At 39.7% G+C, this 14,863-nt stretch overlaps 1 protein-coding gene across 7 annotated transcripts in view; it reads right to left on the reverse strand.

Annotated features, from left to right (window-relative positions):
- The window catches only part of ZMYM4 (zinc finger MYM-type containing 4), a 164,866-nt gene extending 153,793 nt beyond the window's left edge, over nucleotides 1–11,073 (reverse strand). For 2 of the 7 annotated variants that reach the window (XM_061412550.1, XM_061412551.1), the window contains exon 1: nucleotides 10,630–11,069. In XM_061412550.1, the coding sequence (XP_061268534.1) occupies nucleotides 10,630–10,668 (39 nt within the window). In that variant the 5' untranslated portion in view covers nucleotides 10,669–11,069. Of the gene's footprint in view, nucleotides 1–10,439; nucleotides 10,572–10,620 lie in introns of those variants that run through there. The other 5 variants (XM_061412549.1, XM_061412548.1, XM_061412556.1 and 2 more) reach the window with 5 other exon arrangements.
- Between the last annotated feature and the right edge of the window lie 3,790 nt (nucleotides 11,074–14,863).

The following is a 14,863-nucleotide window of genomic DNA, read 5'->3' on the forward strand; positions in this document are numbered from 1 at the left end:
AATTTTTCAAGTAATTGTTTAAATATAAAATAATCATCTTTAAAAAGGACTCAGGAAGTAAAAGATCCTGCTGTAGGTTAAACTGTGGCCCCCAAAAGATCTGTGTACCTAGAATCTCAGAATGTGACCTTTTTGAAATAAACTTCTTTGCAGATATAATTAATATAAAGATCTTGAAACGAAATCACCTTCGTTTAGGGTGGGCCCTAAATCCAATGACAATCATCCTTAGACAGAAAAGAACAAACAGAAAGAGAAGGCTGTGTGAAGATGGAGGGAAAGACTAGAATTATGCTGCCACAAAAATCAAAGAACATGTGGAGCCACCAGAGGTTAGAAGAGACAAAGGATTCTTTCCTAGAGTCTTCAGGCATGGCATGGCCCTGCTGACACCTCGATTTTGGACTTCTAGCCTCCAGAACTGTGTAGAAATAAATTTCTGTTGTTTAAAGCCACCAAGTTCCTTTGGAACACAGAGGCATGCTGCTGCAATAAATATCTAAAAATATGGAATTTGAGGGGGTTCCCTGGTGATTCAGAAAATAATTGCCAGCAATGCAGGAGACACAGGTTTGGGTCACTCAAGACAGATGGATCATGGTGGAGAGTTCTAACAAAAGATAGTCCACTGGAAAAGATAATGGCAAACCACTCCAGTATTCATGCCTTGAAAAGCCCATGAACAATATGAGAAGGCAAAAAGATATGACACTGGAAGATAAATCCCCAGGGTAAGTGTCCAAAATGCTACCAGGAAAGAGCAGAGAAAAGCTCCAGAAAGATGAAGAGGTTGGGCCAAAGCAGAAACAACACTCAGGTGTTGATGTGCCTGTGAAAGTGGTGAAAGTCCAATGCTGTGAATAAAATATTGCATCAGATCAGATCAGATCAGTCGCCCAGTCGTGTCCAACTATTTGCGACCCCATGAATTGCAGCACGCCAGGCCTCCCTATCCATCACCAACTCCCAGAGTCCACTCAGACTCACGTCCATCGAGTCAGTGATGCCATCCAGCCATCTCATTCTCTATCGTCCCCTTCTCCTCCTGCCCCCAATCCCTCCCAGCATCAGAGTCTTTTCCAATGAGTCAACTCTTCACATGAGGTGGCCAAAGTACTGGAGTTTCAGCTTTAGCATCATTCCTTCCAAAGAAATCCCAGGGCTGATCTCCTTCAGAATGGACTAGCTGGATCTCCTTGCAGTCCAAGGGACTCTCAAGAGTCTTCTCCAACACCACAGTTCAAAAGCATCAATTCTTCGGCGCTCAGCCTTCTTCACAGTCCAACTCTCACATCCATACATGACCACAGGAAAAACCATAGCCTTGACTAGACGGACCTTTGTTGGCAAAGTAATGTCTCTGCTTTTGAATATGCTATCTAGGTTGGTCATAACTTTCCTTCCAAGGAGTAAGCGTCTTTTAATTTCATGGCTGCAGTCACCATCTGTAGTGATTTTGGAGCCCCCCAAAATAAAGTCTGACGCTGTTTCCATCTATTTCCTATGAAGTGATGGGACCAGATGCCATGATCTTCGTTTTCTGAATGTTGAGCTTTAAGCCAACTTTTTCACTCTCCACTTTCACTTTCATCAAGAGGCTTTTGAGTTCCTCTTTACTTTCTGCCATAAGAGTGGTGTCATCTGCATATCTGAGGTTATTGATATTTCTCCCGGCAATCCTGATTCCAGCTTGTGTTTCTTCCAGTCCAGCGTTTCTCATGATGTACTCTGCATGTAAGTTAAATAAACAGCATAGGAACCTGGAATTTCAGGTCCATGAATCAAGGTAAGCTGGATGTGGTCAAGTAGGAGATGGCAAAAGGGAACACCAACATTTTAGGAAATCAGTCAACTAAACTGGACCAGAATAGGCGAATTTAATTCAGATGACCATTTTATCTACTACTGTGGGCAAGAATCCCTTAGAAGAAATGGAGTAGCCATCGCAGTCAAAAGAGAGCCCAAAATGCAGTACTTGCATGCAATCTCAAAATCAACAGAATGATCTCTGTTCATTTCCAAGGCAAACCATTCAACACCACAGTAATCCAAGTCTAGGCTCCAATCACTAATGTCAAAGAAGCTGAGGTTGAAAGGTTCTACAAAAATCTACAAAACCTTCTAGAACATCAAAAAAAGATGTTCTTTTCATCATAGGGGACTGGAATGCAAAAGGAGAAAGTCAAGAGATACCTGGAGTGACAGGCAAGTTCGGCCTTGGAGTACAAAATGAAGCAAGGCAAAGACTAACAGAGTTTTGCCAAGAGAACACACTAGTCATAGCAAACACCCTCTTCCAAGAAGACAAAAGATGACTCTACACATGGACATTAACAGATGGTCAATATCAAAATTAGATTAATTATATTCTTTGCAAGCAAAGATGGAGTGCTCTACACAATCAGCAAAAATAAGATCTAGAGCTGACCTCAGATCACAGGTTCCTTCTTGCAAAATTCAGGCTTAAGCTGAAGAAATAAGGGAAAACCACTAGACCATTCGGGTAGTGTTTAGTCGCTTAGTAGTGTCTAACTCTTCATGACCCCATGGACTGTAGCCCATCAGGCTCCTCTGTCCATGGGATTTTCCAGGCAAGAATACTGGAGTGGGTTGCCATTTCCTCCTCCAGGGGATCTTCCCAACCCAGGAATCAAACTCAGATCCTGCACTGCAGGCAGATCCTTTACCATGTGAGCTACCCAGGGAAAAACCAAATTCCTTATGATTATACAGTGGAAGTGACAAATAGATTCAAGGAATTAGATCTGGTAGACAGAGTGCCTGAAGAACTATGGACAGAGGTTCATAACATTGTACAGGGGGTGGTATTCAAAACCATTCCCAAGAAAAAGAAATGTAACAAGGCCAAGATGGTTGTCTGAGGAGGCCTTACAAATAGCAGAGAGAAGAAGAGAAGTGAAAGGCAAAGGAGAAAGGGAAAGATAAACCCAACTGAATGCAGAGTCCCAGAGAATAGCAAGGAGAGATAAGTGAACAATGCAAAGAAATAGAGGAAAGTTATAGAATGGAAAAGGCTAAAGATCTTTTCAAGAAAATTGGAAATACCAAGCGAACATTTCATGCAAAGATGGGCACAATAAAGGACAGAAGCAGTATGGACCTAACAGAAGCAGAAGAGATTAAGAGGAGGTGGCAAGAATACACAGAAGAACTATACAAAAAAGCTCCTAATGGCCCAGATAACCACAATGGTGTGGTCACTCACCTAGAGCCAGACATTCTGGAGTATGAAGTCGAGGGAGCCTTAGGAATCTTTACTACAAACAAACCTAGTGGAGGTGATGGACGTCCAACTGGGCTATTTCAAATCTTTAAAAATGATGCTGTTAAAATACTGCACTCATATTTGGCAAAACTAATACAATTATGTAAAGTTTAAAAAAAAAAAATACTGCACTCAGTATGTCAGCAAATTTGGCAAACTCAGCAATGGCCACAGGCCTGGAAAAGGTCAGTTTTTATTCCAATCCCAAAGAAAGGCAATGTCAAAGAATGTTCAAACTACCATACAATTGTGCTCATTTCACAAGGTAGCAAAGTTATGCTCAAAATACTTTAAGCTAGACTTCAGCTGTACACAAACCGAGAACTTCCAAATGTACAAGCTGGATTTAGAAAAGGCAATGAAACCAGAGATCAAATTGCCTTTAAAAATACTGATGCCTAGAATCCACCTTGTGAATTGATTTAATTGATTTGAGAATCAAGATATTTAAGAGCTCTCCAAGTAATCCTAATGTTTCAGCCAAAATAGAGAACAACTGCTCTATATCTATTTTGTGGGAAATATGAAAGGTTAAACACCATGAGAATTCAATCAGCCAAAACCAGAATGTGGGAAACTCTCCTGGTCAAAAGAGGGAATATATTTAACAAATAAAGAGCATGGGAAAAAGTGGGAGGGTGGATGGTTAAAGTTAACAGAAACTTAAGGTACATATAAGCCTCATTTGCACAGTAAATGAGGTAAATCTCATTTGCACAGTAATTTAAACAGAACAATTGTAAAAAGACACTTATTAATAATCAGAGAAATCTAAACTGGATTAAGGAAATCAATTTTGTTTAGCATTGTGGTTGTGTCGTTTACCTGTTAAAAATGCATATGGAAGTATTTATAGATTAAATGATGTGATACCTGAGATTTCTTTGAAGTTATTGCATCAAAAAAAAAAGAGAGAAGGAAGGCAGGAAGAAATAAGATGAGATAAAAAATGGCAAAATGCTGATAACTGTTTACTTGTCAAAGCTGGGTATTAAGAACATGGGGATTCACTGCCCCAATATATTTTTCATATTCGGCATTGATACGGAATTATGAAATACAGTACAGTTTTTTAATCTTGCCTATGAATATGTAGTATATATGTGACTGTGTATATTTATATGTTGGGAAATATTAAAAAAAAAATGAACACGTGATCCTTGGCCTCAAGGAATAGTGGGGAGCCTAAATATTGGACAACAAAAGGTTTGCTTATGTACTGTCTTTCATCAAAGACAGGAAGGCAGCTAGCTCAAGCTTCTGTGAGACCAGAATGAATGAAATTAAAATAACATTATTAGTATTCCCTAAGCATAAAAAACTGGGCATAGGAATACTATTGCTAAATACTAGAGGTTGTACATAACCTGACTTTGTAAAGTCCATGCTCCTACTACTGAGTTGAGCCACATGAAAAGGCATCTATGTAGTTAAAATGATCAAATATTAGCAATTCTGTATGGTACAACCTAATACTATGTTAAAATTCCTTTCTCTTTCTTTTGCGAAAATAATTACATACAGTTAACTCATAGTAAAATAATCAGCATATTTAAAGGAAATGTCAGTCTTCTTTAAAAAGTGGTTGATCTTTAAAAAAAAAAGTGATTGATCTAACACAGAGCTCAAAAATATTTTCTAAATATCCAGAGAAATTGCAACTGTATATTTATCTACTTATATTTTATCACATAATAAAAGCATTCCATTTTCAAAGGAAGCATAAGCTTTATCTTTTAAGTGAATCATAGCTTTAAAATATTTAGTGTATATTTCTTAAAAACAAGCCTGTGAGATGCAAAGATATGCTTTAAGGTTATCGCAAGATATATTTCACAGGCAGAAAGTTAATGTGATGCTTCTTGGGAAATAATTTGTATCAGTTTGATTTAAATATATTTCAATGTTTTGTTTGCCACGCCACAGGGCATGCAGGATCTTAGTTTCCTAACCAGGGATCAAACCCACGCTCCCTGCAGTAGAAGTGCAGTCTTAACTACAATATTATTTTAAAAACCAAAAATTCCAGACAATGAATTCTGAACCAATACTATTATGTACACATATTACCTTGTATCACATATATTAATAACTAATGTATATGTTTACTAAAGGCTTCCCAGGTGGCACTAGTGGTAAAGATTCCACTTGCCAATGCAGGAGAGGACATGAGTTCAGTCCCTGAGTTGGGAAGATTCCCCAGAGGAGGAAATGGCAACTCACTTCAGTATTCTTGCCTGGAAAATGTCATGGATGGAAGAGCCTACTGGGCTCCAGTCCACGGGACCACAAAGAGTCAGACATGAGCAACTAAGTACAATGTTTATTAATTACTGTATGTTAATATAATGAATTCTAACCTATACTACTTATCAAACAGTACAATTTTTCAAGTGGCACTTGATCTTACTTTAGCCTAATATATCATGACCTTGAGCTCTCTCTGTGCTGCAGTTTCCTCCTGTATAAAACAGGACAGTAATGGTTGACTACTATTTATGGAATTAATGAGAATTAAAAAATACACTGCATGTAAAACCTTTAGAATGGCACGTAAATGTTTATAAATATTATCATTATTTGTAGAATTCTCTGCTAGTTACAAGATGCGCACTGTGAAAACAATTCAGGATCACTGTCATCATTAGAATGGTCTCTTCAAAATGCTCTTTATACACTCAATGTATAAGGGGCATTTTGAAGTAGATATGTAAGTAGATAACTTACACTATGCACATGTGAACTGCAAATATTTTTAATGATATGTACCACCATGTTCTTAAGCAACACATTTAGTAGAAAAACCAAAGATAAAAAGTTCATTAAGGAATTAAGAGGGATTAACCTTTTGCAATTTTTTTATTATAAAATATTAAAATAACAGAAATACAAAACAAAACTTCTCCATAATCCCATCACATAGTAAAATCAATGTTTTCATTTGTTCATGTTACTTTCTATTCCTTGTCTACATGGCATGTTCAATTTTAACATATTTACAATGAGAACATAGTTTACATTTTCACTTTAATTTTATACCCCATGAAATTTTCCATTTTGCAAAATTTTCCCTTAGTCTCCCTTTTCCTTTCTCATCCCCATCTGCTGAAGATAATGGTAACAGCTGACATACGTCCTTCACAACTTTCTCCAAGCTCATACATATACAAGTATAGACACATATGTAAAGAGGAGAGAAAGATCAGTTTGTTTTTACAAAAATGGAAGTATAATACTTATATACATATGCTTTCTCTTTCTTTTAAACATATGCCAAACATATATCTCAAAGTTAATATACAGAAAAGTTTAAATAAGAAAATGGATACAATCTACTAAACCAGATAATAATACATACATTTACAAAATTTATTATAATTTTGTATGTAACCTTTGAAAAGATAAAGGAATTTCACAAAAAAATATGGTCACCAGATTTAGTCAGAGCTCATGCTTCATAAGAGTTTATTACAATAACCATGCATAAAATAATCCCACTACTTATAAGCCTATCTTATGAATTTTAAAGCTTAGTTCAGAAAATAAAAATTTTATAATCTTAAACAAACTCATAAATAATATCTGAAAAATATCCTGACTTTAAAGAGTATGTGAGTGTTTGTGTATAATACTGGCCTTCATATGAACTTGGTTCTTTGCACAGCAGAGATGATAGATGGATGTGGTACTCACCCACCCACATATTCAGCTTCTCCATGTTTACAAATTGAGAGACTGGCGTTCAGATATAGTCTGAATACAATTAAATCAGTCTTACCTTAGGTATTACTATTGTCCTAAGTGCCCATAAACATAAAAATAAGACATGAGACAGACCTACAAAGAATTTAAGGTTGTTAAGTCAATGGTTTTAAAACACACTCTCCCATCTAACTGTAATCCAAAACAATCACAAGATCCTTAAATCTAAATTCACAAAGGAGAATTTGGAATATAAAGGGTGATATCAAAGATTAACAGAAGGTCGCAAAACTACAAACCAGATAACTTGGTACCCAAGCCATAGAGCCTCTAATACAAGTAAACTACCAAAAGTCAATTTTTGAGTCCCTATCACATGGAGGTCATACGTATTAGAGGTTCAAAAAAGAATATAATGGCCCTATGCTTATGGAGTTCACAATTTAGCAGACAAGTCAGAATATGTAATTCTAAATGATCATACATACCATATACCGTAGCACAATGCCTAAAACACAGTTCACCAACAGGCACAGGTACTCAACAATTTTTTTGTGACTTGTGATTATAAAAGTCAAAGGCAGTTAAGTATCATAAACACAACACCAAAACAACATGAATGCAATTTCAGATTAAATAAATTTATTATCTAGGCCTATATAGTTTAAACTACCTCAAGGCAAACAGATTATTTTAAAAGATATCGTACTTTTTAAATTTATTTTTAAGTAAAGGATAATTGCTTTACAGTATTACATTTGTTTCTACCAAACATCAACAGGAATCAGCCATAGGTTTACCCATGTCCCTTCCCGCCTGAACATTTCTCCCACCACCCTCCCCATTCCACCACCCTCTCCATTCCACCCCTCTAGGTTGTTATCCAGCCCCAGTTTGAGTTCCCTGAGTCTACAGCAAACTCTCTTTGGTATCTATTTTAAATATGGTAATACATGTTTCCATGTTACTCTGGCCATACCCCCCCTCCTCCCCCACCCAGGCATGTCCATAAGTCTGTACTCGATGTCTATTGTCCCCACTGCTGCTCTGCAAATGGGTTCATCAGTGCCATCTTACTAGATTCCATATACATGCATTAGTATATGGTAACTGTTTTTCTCTTTCTGACTCACTAGATGCATCCCCTTCATTAGGACTGTTTCAAACGTGTTCCTTTTTATGACTGAGTAATATTCCATTTTATATATGTACCACAGCTTCTTTAAAAAGATACTATACTTTTGTACACACTTCCCACTAACTGCTCAGAATGTACACATGGAACCCATGTAGAGTTTAGTGCAGGGAGACAAAAATATGGGCGGGGGGGAAGCACATGCATCATGTGCACCATTTAAAACAACTCTACTAAACATTCTAACCAAATATCAAAACCAAAATAGACTATGGAGCCTAAAAGAGACTGGCTGGAACCTTCTTCCACAATGAAACTGGTAAAATAACATGGAAAACCTATACAAGTGCTCTGTATGTTACATGCTGTTAAAAACAATATTAAGTTTACACTGATATCAGTGTAGCACCTTTTAAGTGTATTAGAAGAGAAAGTAGTATTTAAAATCTAGTTGAATTTGTTACTAAAGTGCACAGATGTTTTCTAGAACATTCTATCTTCTATGGTGAAAATAACAACAGTATTAGCAGCAACTGGGTTCAGAGATGATCTTGAATTCTCAACTAAGATAATTTATTCTTTATATTTTAACAGGTGGCCCACATGCCATATGCCTTCACTCAAGCATAATGAGGATCCAGTTTAAAACTGGCTCAAAGTATAAACAACAATTTAAAACTTTCAAAATGCATGCATTCCATAACCAATATTAATCCTAAGTGAACTATTTGGGCATACTATCATACAATTTAATTTGTCCTATGAGGAAGATCTAACTATTGCATGAGAGATCTAAAGTTTTCTAAACCTAAGACTATCAACGATAAACTTCAATTGCTCAGTATACTACAGTGAAATGCAAATAAGAACTGATAAAGTGATAGATGTTGATAAATATTTGATAACACAAGTATAGTAAAATGTCAATGACAGAATCTAAATGTTGGTCATTATGGACACATCCTGCATTTTTTTTTTCAGTTTTGCTGAGTAGTTGAAAATATTTTCCTAATAAATTGTGGAAAAAACACTACTTGACACTTCTTTGGTTATTTATCATTTAAGCTTTTAAGGAGAGAAACATAGACTTTAAAAACCCCTATGTGGGCACTGTAGTTGGGACAAACATGGATTCAAATCCCAGCTAAATCTCCTAACTAGCTCTCTAATATTAGTTACTTAACCCCTATACACCTACGTTTCCTCCTGAAAGTCACTCAGTCGTGTCCAGTTCTTTGCAACCCCATGGACTATAGAGTCCACAGAGTTCTCCAGGCCAGAATACTGCAGTGGGAAGCCTTTCCCTTCTCCAGGTAATCTTCCCAACTTCCCAACTCAGGGATCTAACCCAGCTCTCCCGCACTGCAGGTAGATTCTTTACCAGCTGAGACACCAGGGAAGCCCATAGTAAATGTTGAGGTTTAATTCTTCCTATAAAGCACAGTGCCAGGCACATGGTAAGCACTCGAAATATTAGCTGTAGTATCACTGAGATTGCTAATTTTATGATAAATCGAAAGATTAGGATTTAAGCAGTAATTTTCTAGGCAGCTGTCTTAACACTGAGTTGATCATTTTGACACCATTTACAAAAAGGAAGATTCCTGGTAGGAAACTTACTGCTTAACACGCAGGCTAAGGGAGAAGGGAGGCGAGGGGGAGGGGGGGACGGGTGATAAAAGAAAAATCTAAAAAATACTGCTCAATTGACAGTACAGTATTGTTCTCCATCTGAAAAAAAGAAAATCACTCAGAATTAAATAAGAAAAGTTTCAAGACAAACTTTAAAAAGCACTCAGCAACTCCTATGTAGAATTGGCTTCACCTCTGCAGGTTGGTTGGATACATCCTTGTTATGACAAAACTTGTCACACTCTTCCATATTCTTAATTGTTGCTAAAGGGACTAGACTAGAACATGACATTTATAGTTGCCAACATCTTTCTCCTAAATCAGGACAAGCCAACGAACCCATTTCTTCTTAGGTAAGAGCACCACCTCCACCTTGGTCTTGATAACGGTTATGGGGGGAGGGGAAAGAAGGCAGGAAAATGAATTTGCAATGGTACTCCTGAAACACCCTCTTGGTTATTCCTCAGAAGACCCCTCCACGACTCATTCCCGCCACCACCACCCCCACCTGACCTCTCTCCTGTTAAAACTTCCAGACTCTGGTTCACTAAAGATGCACTTAAGTATCTGACACCTTTCCTCTCCCGGCCCAGATAACCCACCAACAGGGCTGGAAAAATTAAAAACACAAAAACAACAGCCCCTCCCCCTCCCCTCCCAACCAGCAGCAAATCTTTGTCCCACCTGCCGAAGGACCACTCTAAACGCGCTCCAGACTCAAGGTTGCCTCAGTCCTGCCCGGAACCTTTCCCCAACCGGGCCTCGGCGACGCCTCCACGAGCCTACGCTTGGCCCATTCCCCTCCCGGGCCCCGGGACGCGGCCCCCGCCCCGCCCCGCCCCCCGCCGCCCGAGTTCTGCCTCACCTCACCTACCCTCTTTCGGGGGCCGGACTCCACCTCTCTCTCCGCCATGTTGGGCCCCGCTCGGAACCGCTGCGGCTCCCAGCACGGTGGCGGCGGAACCTCTCGGGCCCCCGGCCCCCGCCCACACTGCAGGAATAGCCGCCTCGCGGCAGCGTCCCCGAACCTGGCCGGGCCTGGCGCTTAGAGTGGGGAGGGGGCGGATGCCGCGCGCCGGGTCGGAGATCTTGAGATCCCACGGGTGCGAGCGTAGGCGGTAGGGCCTGCCCGGGAAAGGGGGGGGCCGGGACTCGGGGGGTTAATGGCCTCCAAGGGGCCCCGTGAGTAGGATTATTTTCTCTCAGAGAAATTCCTCCGCCTGCGGTTTCTTAAAGGGATCACCAAACCAGCCCCTTGCGCGCGCCCTTGATGCGCAGGCGCACCCTAAGCCCCTCCTTCCTTTCCCACCAAGCCCCCGGTCCCGAGCGTGCGCGTTGAGTAGCCCAGGGTAGGCCAAATCCTGCAAGTCTCTTTGCTGCCAGCAGCTGGTCCCACTACTCAACTATGGCCGCTTCCTTAAAGGGGCCATGACGCAATGATGAAGGAGGAATGCAAGAAATTAGTGAAAGGGCTATCTGGAGTATTGGGTGAAATGTCAGTGAGGGGTCCAGATCACCATCTTGGACCTGACTCCAGTGATACCATTGTAAGGGGAAAATGATGGTGAGCTGAAGTTCACAGTGGACCTCTGAATGTGAAGAATCCCAAGCAACAAGAGAACAAGCCAGTCATCTCAAGAAGATCCACCTTTCTTGCCTTTAGACAGCCTGGTCAGAAGCACAGGGCGTAGACGATTAAGGGCCACCTCTGACAGCCTAACTTCAAAGCCAAAGCCTTTGGTGATTTTGAAGACTGAAGCAACAGCTGGAGACAATTTTCTCAAATTTGTCCTTTGTCTAAATCGAAAAGTATCTTAGGAACCATCTACGCTTTCCCATTGGTAAAATTGCAGCCGAAACAAGGAAAGTCATTTGCCCCAAAGCATGTAGAGGCTGGTGTGTAATTAGAACAAGACTTGAGTCACAATCCTCCAGGCTTTTCAACGCACCAGGCTGTCTTCGAAGCAAGAAATAAATTCATTCTTATCTAGAAGATTAAAAGTGAAAATTCATGATATTTCAAGAATACTGTAATTATCCTCTGAAGATGTGTGACGGTTTGCAAATGCTGTGTGTCTTCATTCACTTCCACTGAAGGAGCTTTGAGAATATGACTTAAAGAATGAGCATCTTTAAGCAGAAAACTGTGAAATAGATTTGGATCTAATTTGCCCTGAAACCAAAGCTGAAGATTGCTGAAGAAACTGAGGACTTGATCCATTCCAGTCTCCCATCCCCAGGTGGGGAGAAATTGCCCTAATGGAGTTGTAGCTAGGGGTAATCATATAAGAAAGAAATACAAAGAATTTGCTTCCCGAAGAGTCTTTCCTCGTGACAAGAGACATTAGATGCAAATGAGCAACTCCAAAAATTACAAGATAATGGGACGTAATGTTTGTGTGTCACTTTAATTTTTGCATATTGCTTGATAGATGTTTTTAAACTAAGAAGTTTTATAATCCATCACACTTAACTGAAAAGAATGTGTAAGATTGCTAGGTTTCCATGCTGATCTTTGCTCACTCTTGTTCATCTTTAATTTCACTTGTGGATGAGAAAGAGGAGAAAAAGACAAAAAAAAGTATGTTTCAGCCCAAAAGAAAAAGAGATGTCAGACCCTTTAGTTCCATGTTAAGAACAAGAAGGAATTAAAAAGAGCAGCCAAGAAAAGAAAATTTCAGGGAATATGGGTACATGAAAGGTCTAGTCATCTCTTCTAATAAAATCTGGTGACTTAAGTTTGAAGTTGGAGTTGCTAAATTTGAAGAGGAAATGGGGAACCTATAAGCCTGCTCCCCAGCTTCTCCCTTGCCCTCAGTGTTTTCCTTTCATGCCCCCTCCCACTGTTAGAGAAATGTGTTTCTCTGAACACAGTTTAAAGCCATTTATTTCCTCCACGTTTTTAAAGATGGAGCCACTGAGGCCCAGAAATAAGATTTGACTTGCTTGAGATCACAAAAAGAATTAGGAACAACAAAAGAACTGGAACAGACAGCCTAAAGCTGTTTCTTACTTCCAGCTGTTTCTAGAGGTATTGTGAATGTGTTGGGTCCTGAACAATAGGTGGGATTTGTACATTCCACATGATAATACAAGCATACAATCAATTTTCAGAGCAATCATCCATGTCAGGGAAGGAGAAAAGAGAAAACCAACGCTTAGTGGGCACTGCAAGGTTACTCATATTATCTGAATTTTGTAGAGGGAATTTTAGAGGTTAAGTGACAGTCCAAGGCCATTCAGCAGAGAAACCAATTCAGAATTAAAAGCCTTTTTCTTTCTAGCTCATGCAAATATGTAATAACCTGTGGATTGCAAATTGGCAGTCTTGCACACCATCTTTCCTGTAGTTGTATTTGATTCACCATGTACAGTTTAGTCAGGTTACCTGCTCTTTGCCTCAGTTTCCTCATCTGTAAAATAGGTTGCTGGGAGAATTAGTTAATACCTCTAAATCTCTTAGGATACTTTTGGTTCCAAACACCAAAAGACCATATCATTTTATAGACTTTAAAAAATGTTTTAACTTAAAATATTTACTGCATGCCAACCTTTAAAATGGGCTAATTCACATGCAAATATCACATAAAATTTTCTGACTTCTCTGTGAACAAGTAGAATATAATGGTGTAGTATTTTGTGAATATTATTTTAATTTTCTTCATCAAGTTATGTTCCAGTATAGACTATTGTCTGAAGTGTAGCTCTGAGATTATTTCCCTAATCAAGAGTGAGTAGAACAGGCTTCAGTCAGTTCAGTCACTCAGCTGTGTCCAACTCTTTGCGACCCCGTGAAGTGCAGCATGCCAGGTCTCCCTGTCCGTCACCAACTCCCGGAGTTCACTAAAACTCACGTCCATCGACTCAGTGATGCCACCCAGCCATCTCATCCTCTGTCATCCCCTTCTCCTCCTACCCCCAATCCCTCCCAGCATCAGAGTCTTTTCCAATGAGTCAACTCTTCCCATGAGCTGGCCAAAGTACTGGAGTTTCAGCTTTAGCATCATTCCTTCCAAAGAACACCCAGGACTGATCTCCTTTAGAATGGACTGGTTGGATCTCCATGCAGTCCAAGAGACTCTCAAGAGTCTTCTCCAACACCACAGTTCAAAAGCATCAATTCTTTGGCCCTCAGTTTTCTTCACAGTCCAAGTTTCACATCCATACATGACCACTGGAAAAACCATAGCCTTGACTAAACAGACCTTGCTTGGGGAAAAAATGTCTCTGCTTTGTAATATGCTGTCTAGGTTGGTCATAATTTTCCTTCCAAGGAGTAAGCGTCTTTTAATTTCATGGCTGCAGTCACCATCTGCCGTGATTTTGGAGCCCCCAAAAATAAAGTCTGACATTATTTCCACTGTTTCCCCATCTATTTCCCATGAAGTGATGGGACCAGATGCCATGATCTTTGTTTTCTGAATGTTGAGCTTTAAGCCAACTTTTTCACTCTCTTCTTTGACTTTCATCAAGAGGCTTTTTAGTTCCTCTTCACTTTCTGCCATAAGGGTGGTATCATCTTCATTTCTAAGGTTATTGATATTTCTCCCAGTAATCTTGATTCCAGCTTGTGCTTCTTCCAGCCCAGTGTTTCTCATGATGTACTCTGCATATAAGTTAAATAAGCAGAGTGACAGTATACAGCCTTGACGTACTCCTTTTCCTATTTGGAACCAGTCTATTGTTCCATGTCCAGTTCTAACTGTTGCTTCCTGACCTGCATATAGGTTTCTCAAGAGGCAGATCAGGGGGTCTGGTATTCCCATCTCTTGAAGAATTTTCCACAGTTTATTGTGATCCACACAGTCAAAGGCTTTAGCTTTGGCCACCTCATACAAAGAGTTGACTCATTGGAAAAGACTGATGCTGGGAGGGATTGGGTGCAGGAGGAGAAGGGGATGACAGAGGATGAGATGGCTGGATGGCATCACTGACTCGATGGACATGAGTCTGAGTGAACTCCAGGAGTTGGTGATGATCAGGAAGGCCTGGCATGCTTCGATTCATGGGGTCGCAAAGAGTCGGACACGACTGAGCAACTAAACTGAACTGAACTGAACTGATAGTCAATAAAGAAGAAGTAGATGTTTTTCTGGAACTCTCTTGCT

Source organism: Bos javanicus, chromosome 3, assembly GCF_032452875.1.
Source record: "Bos javanicus breed banteng chromosome 3, ARS-OSU_banteng_1.0, whole genome shotgun sequence".
NCBI lineage: Eukaryota > Metazoa > Chordata > Mammalia > Artiodactyla > Bovidae > Bos > Bos javanicus.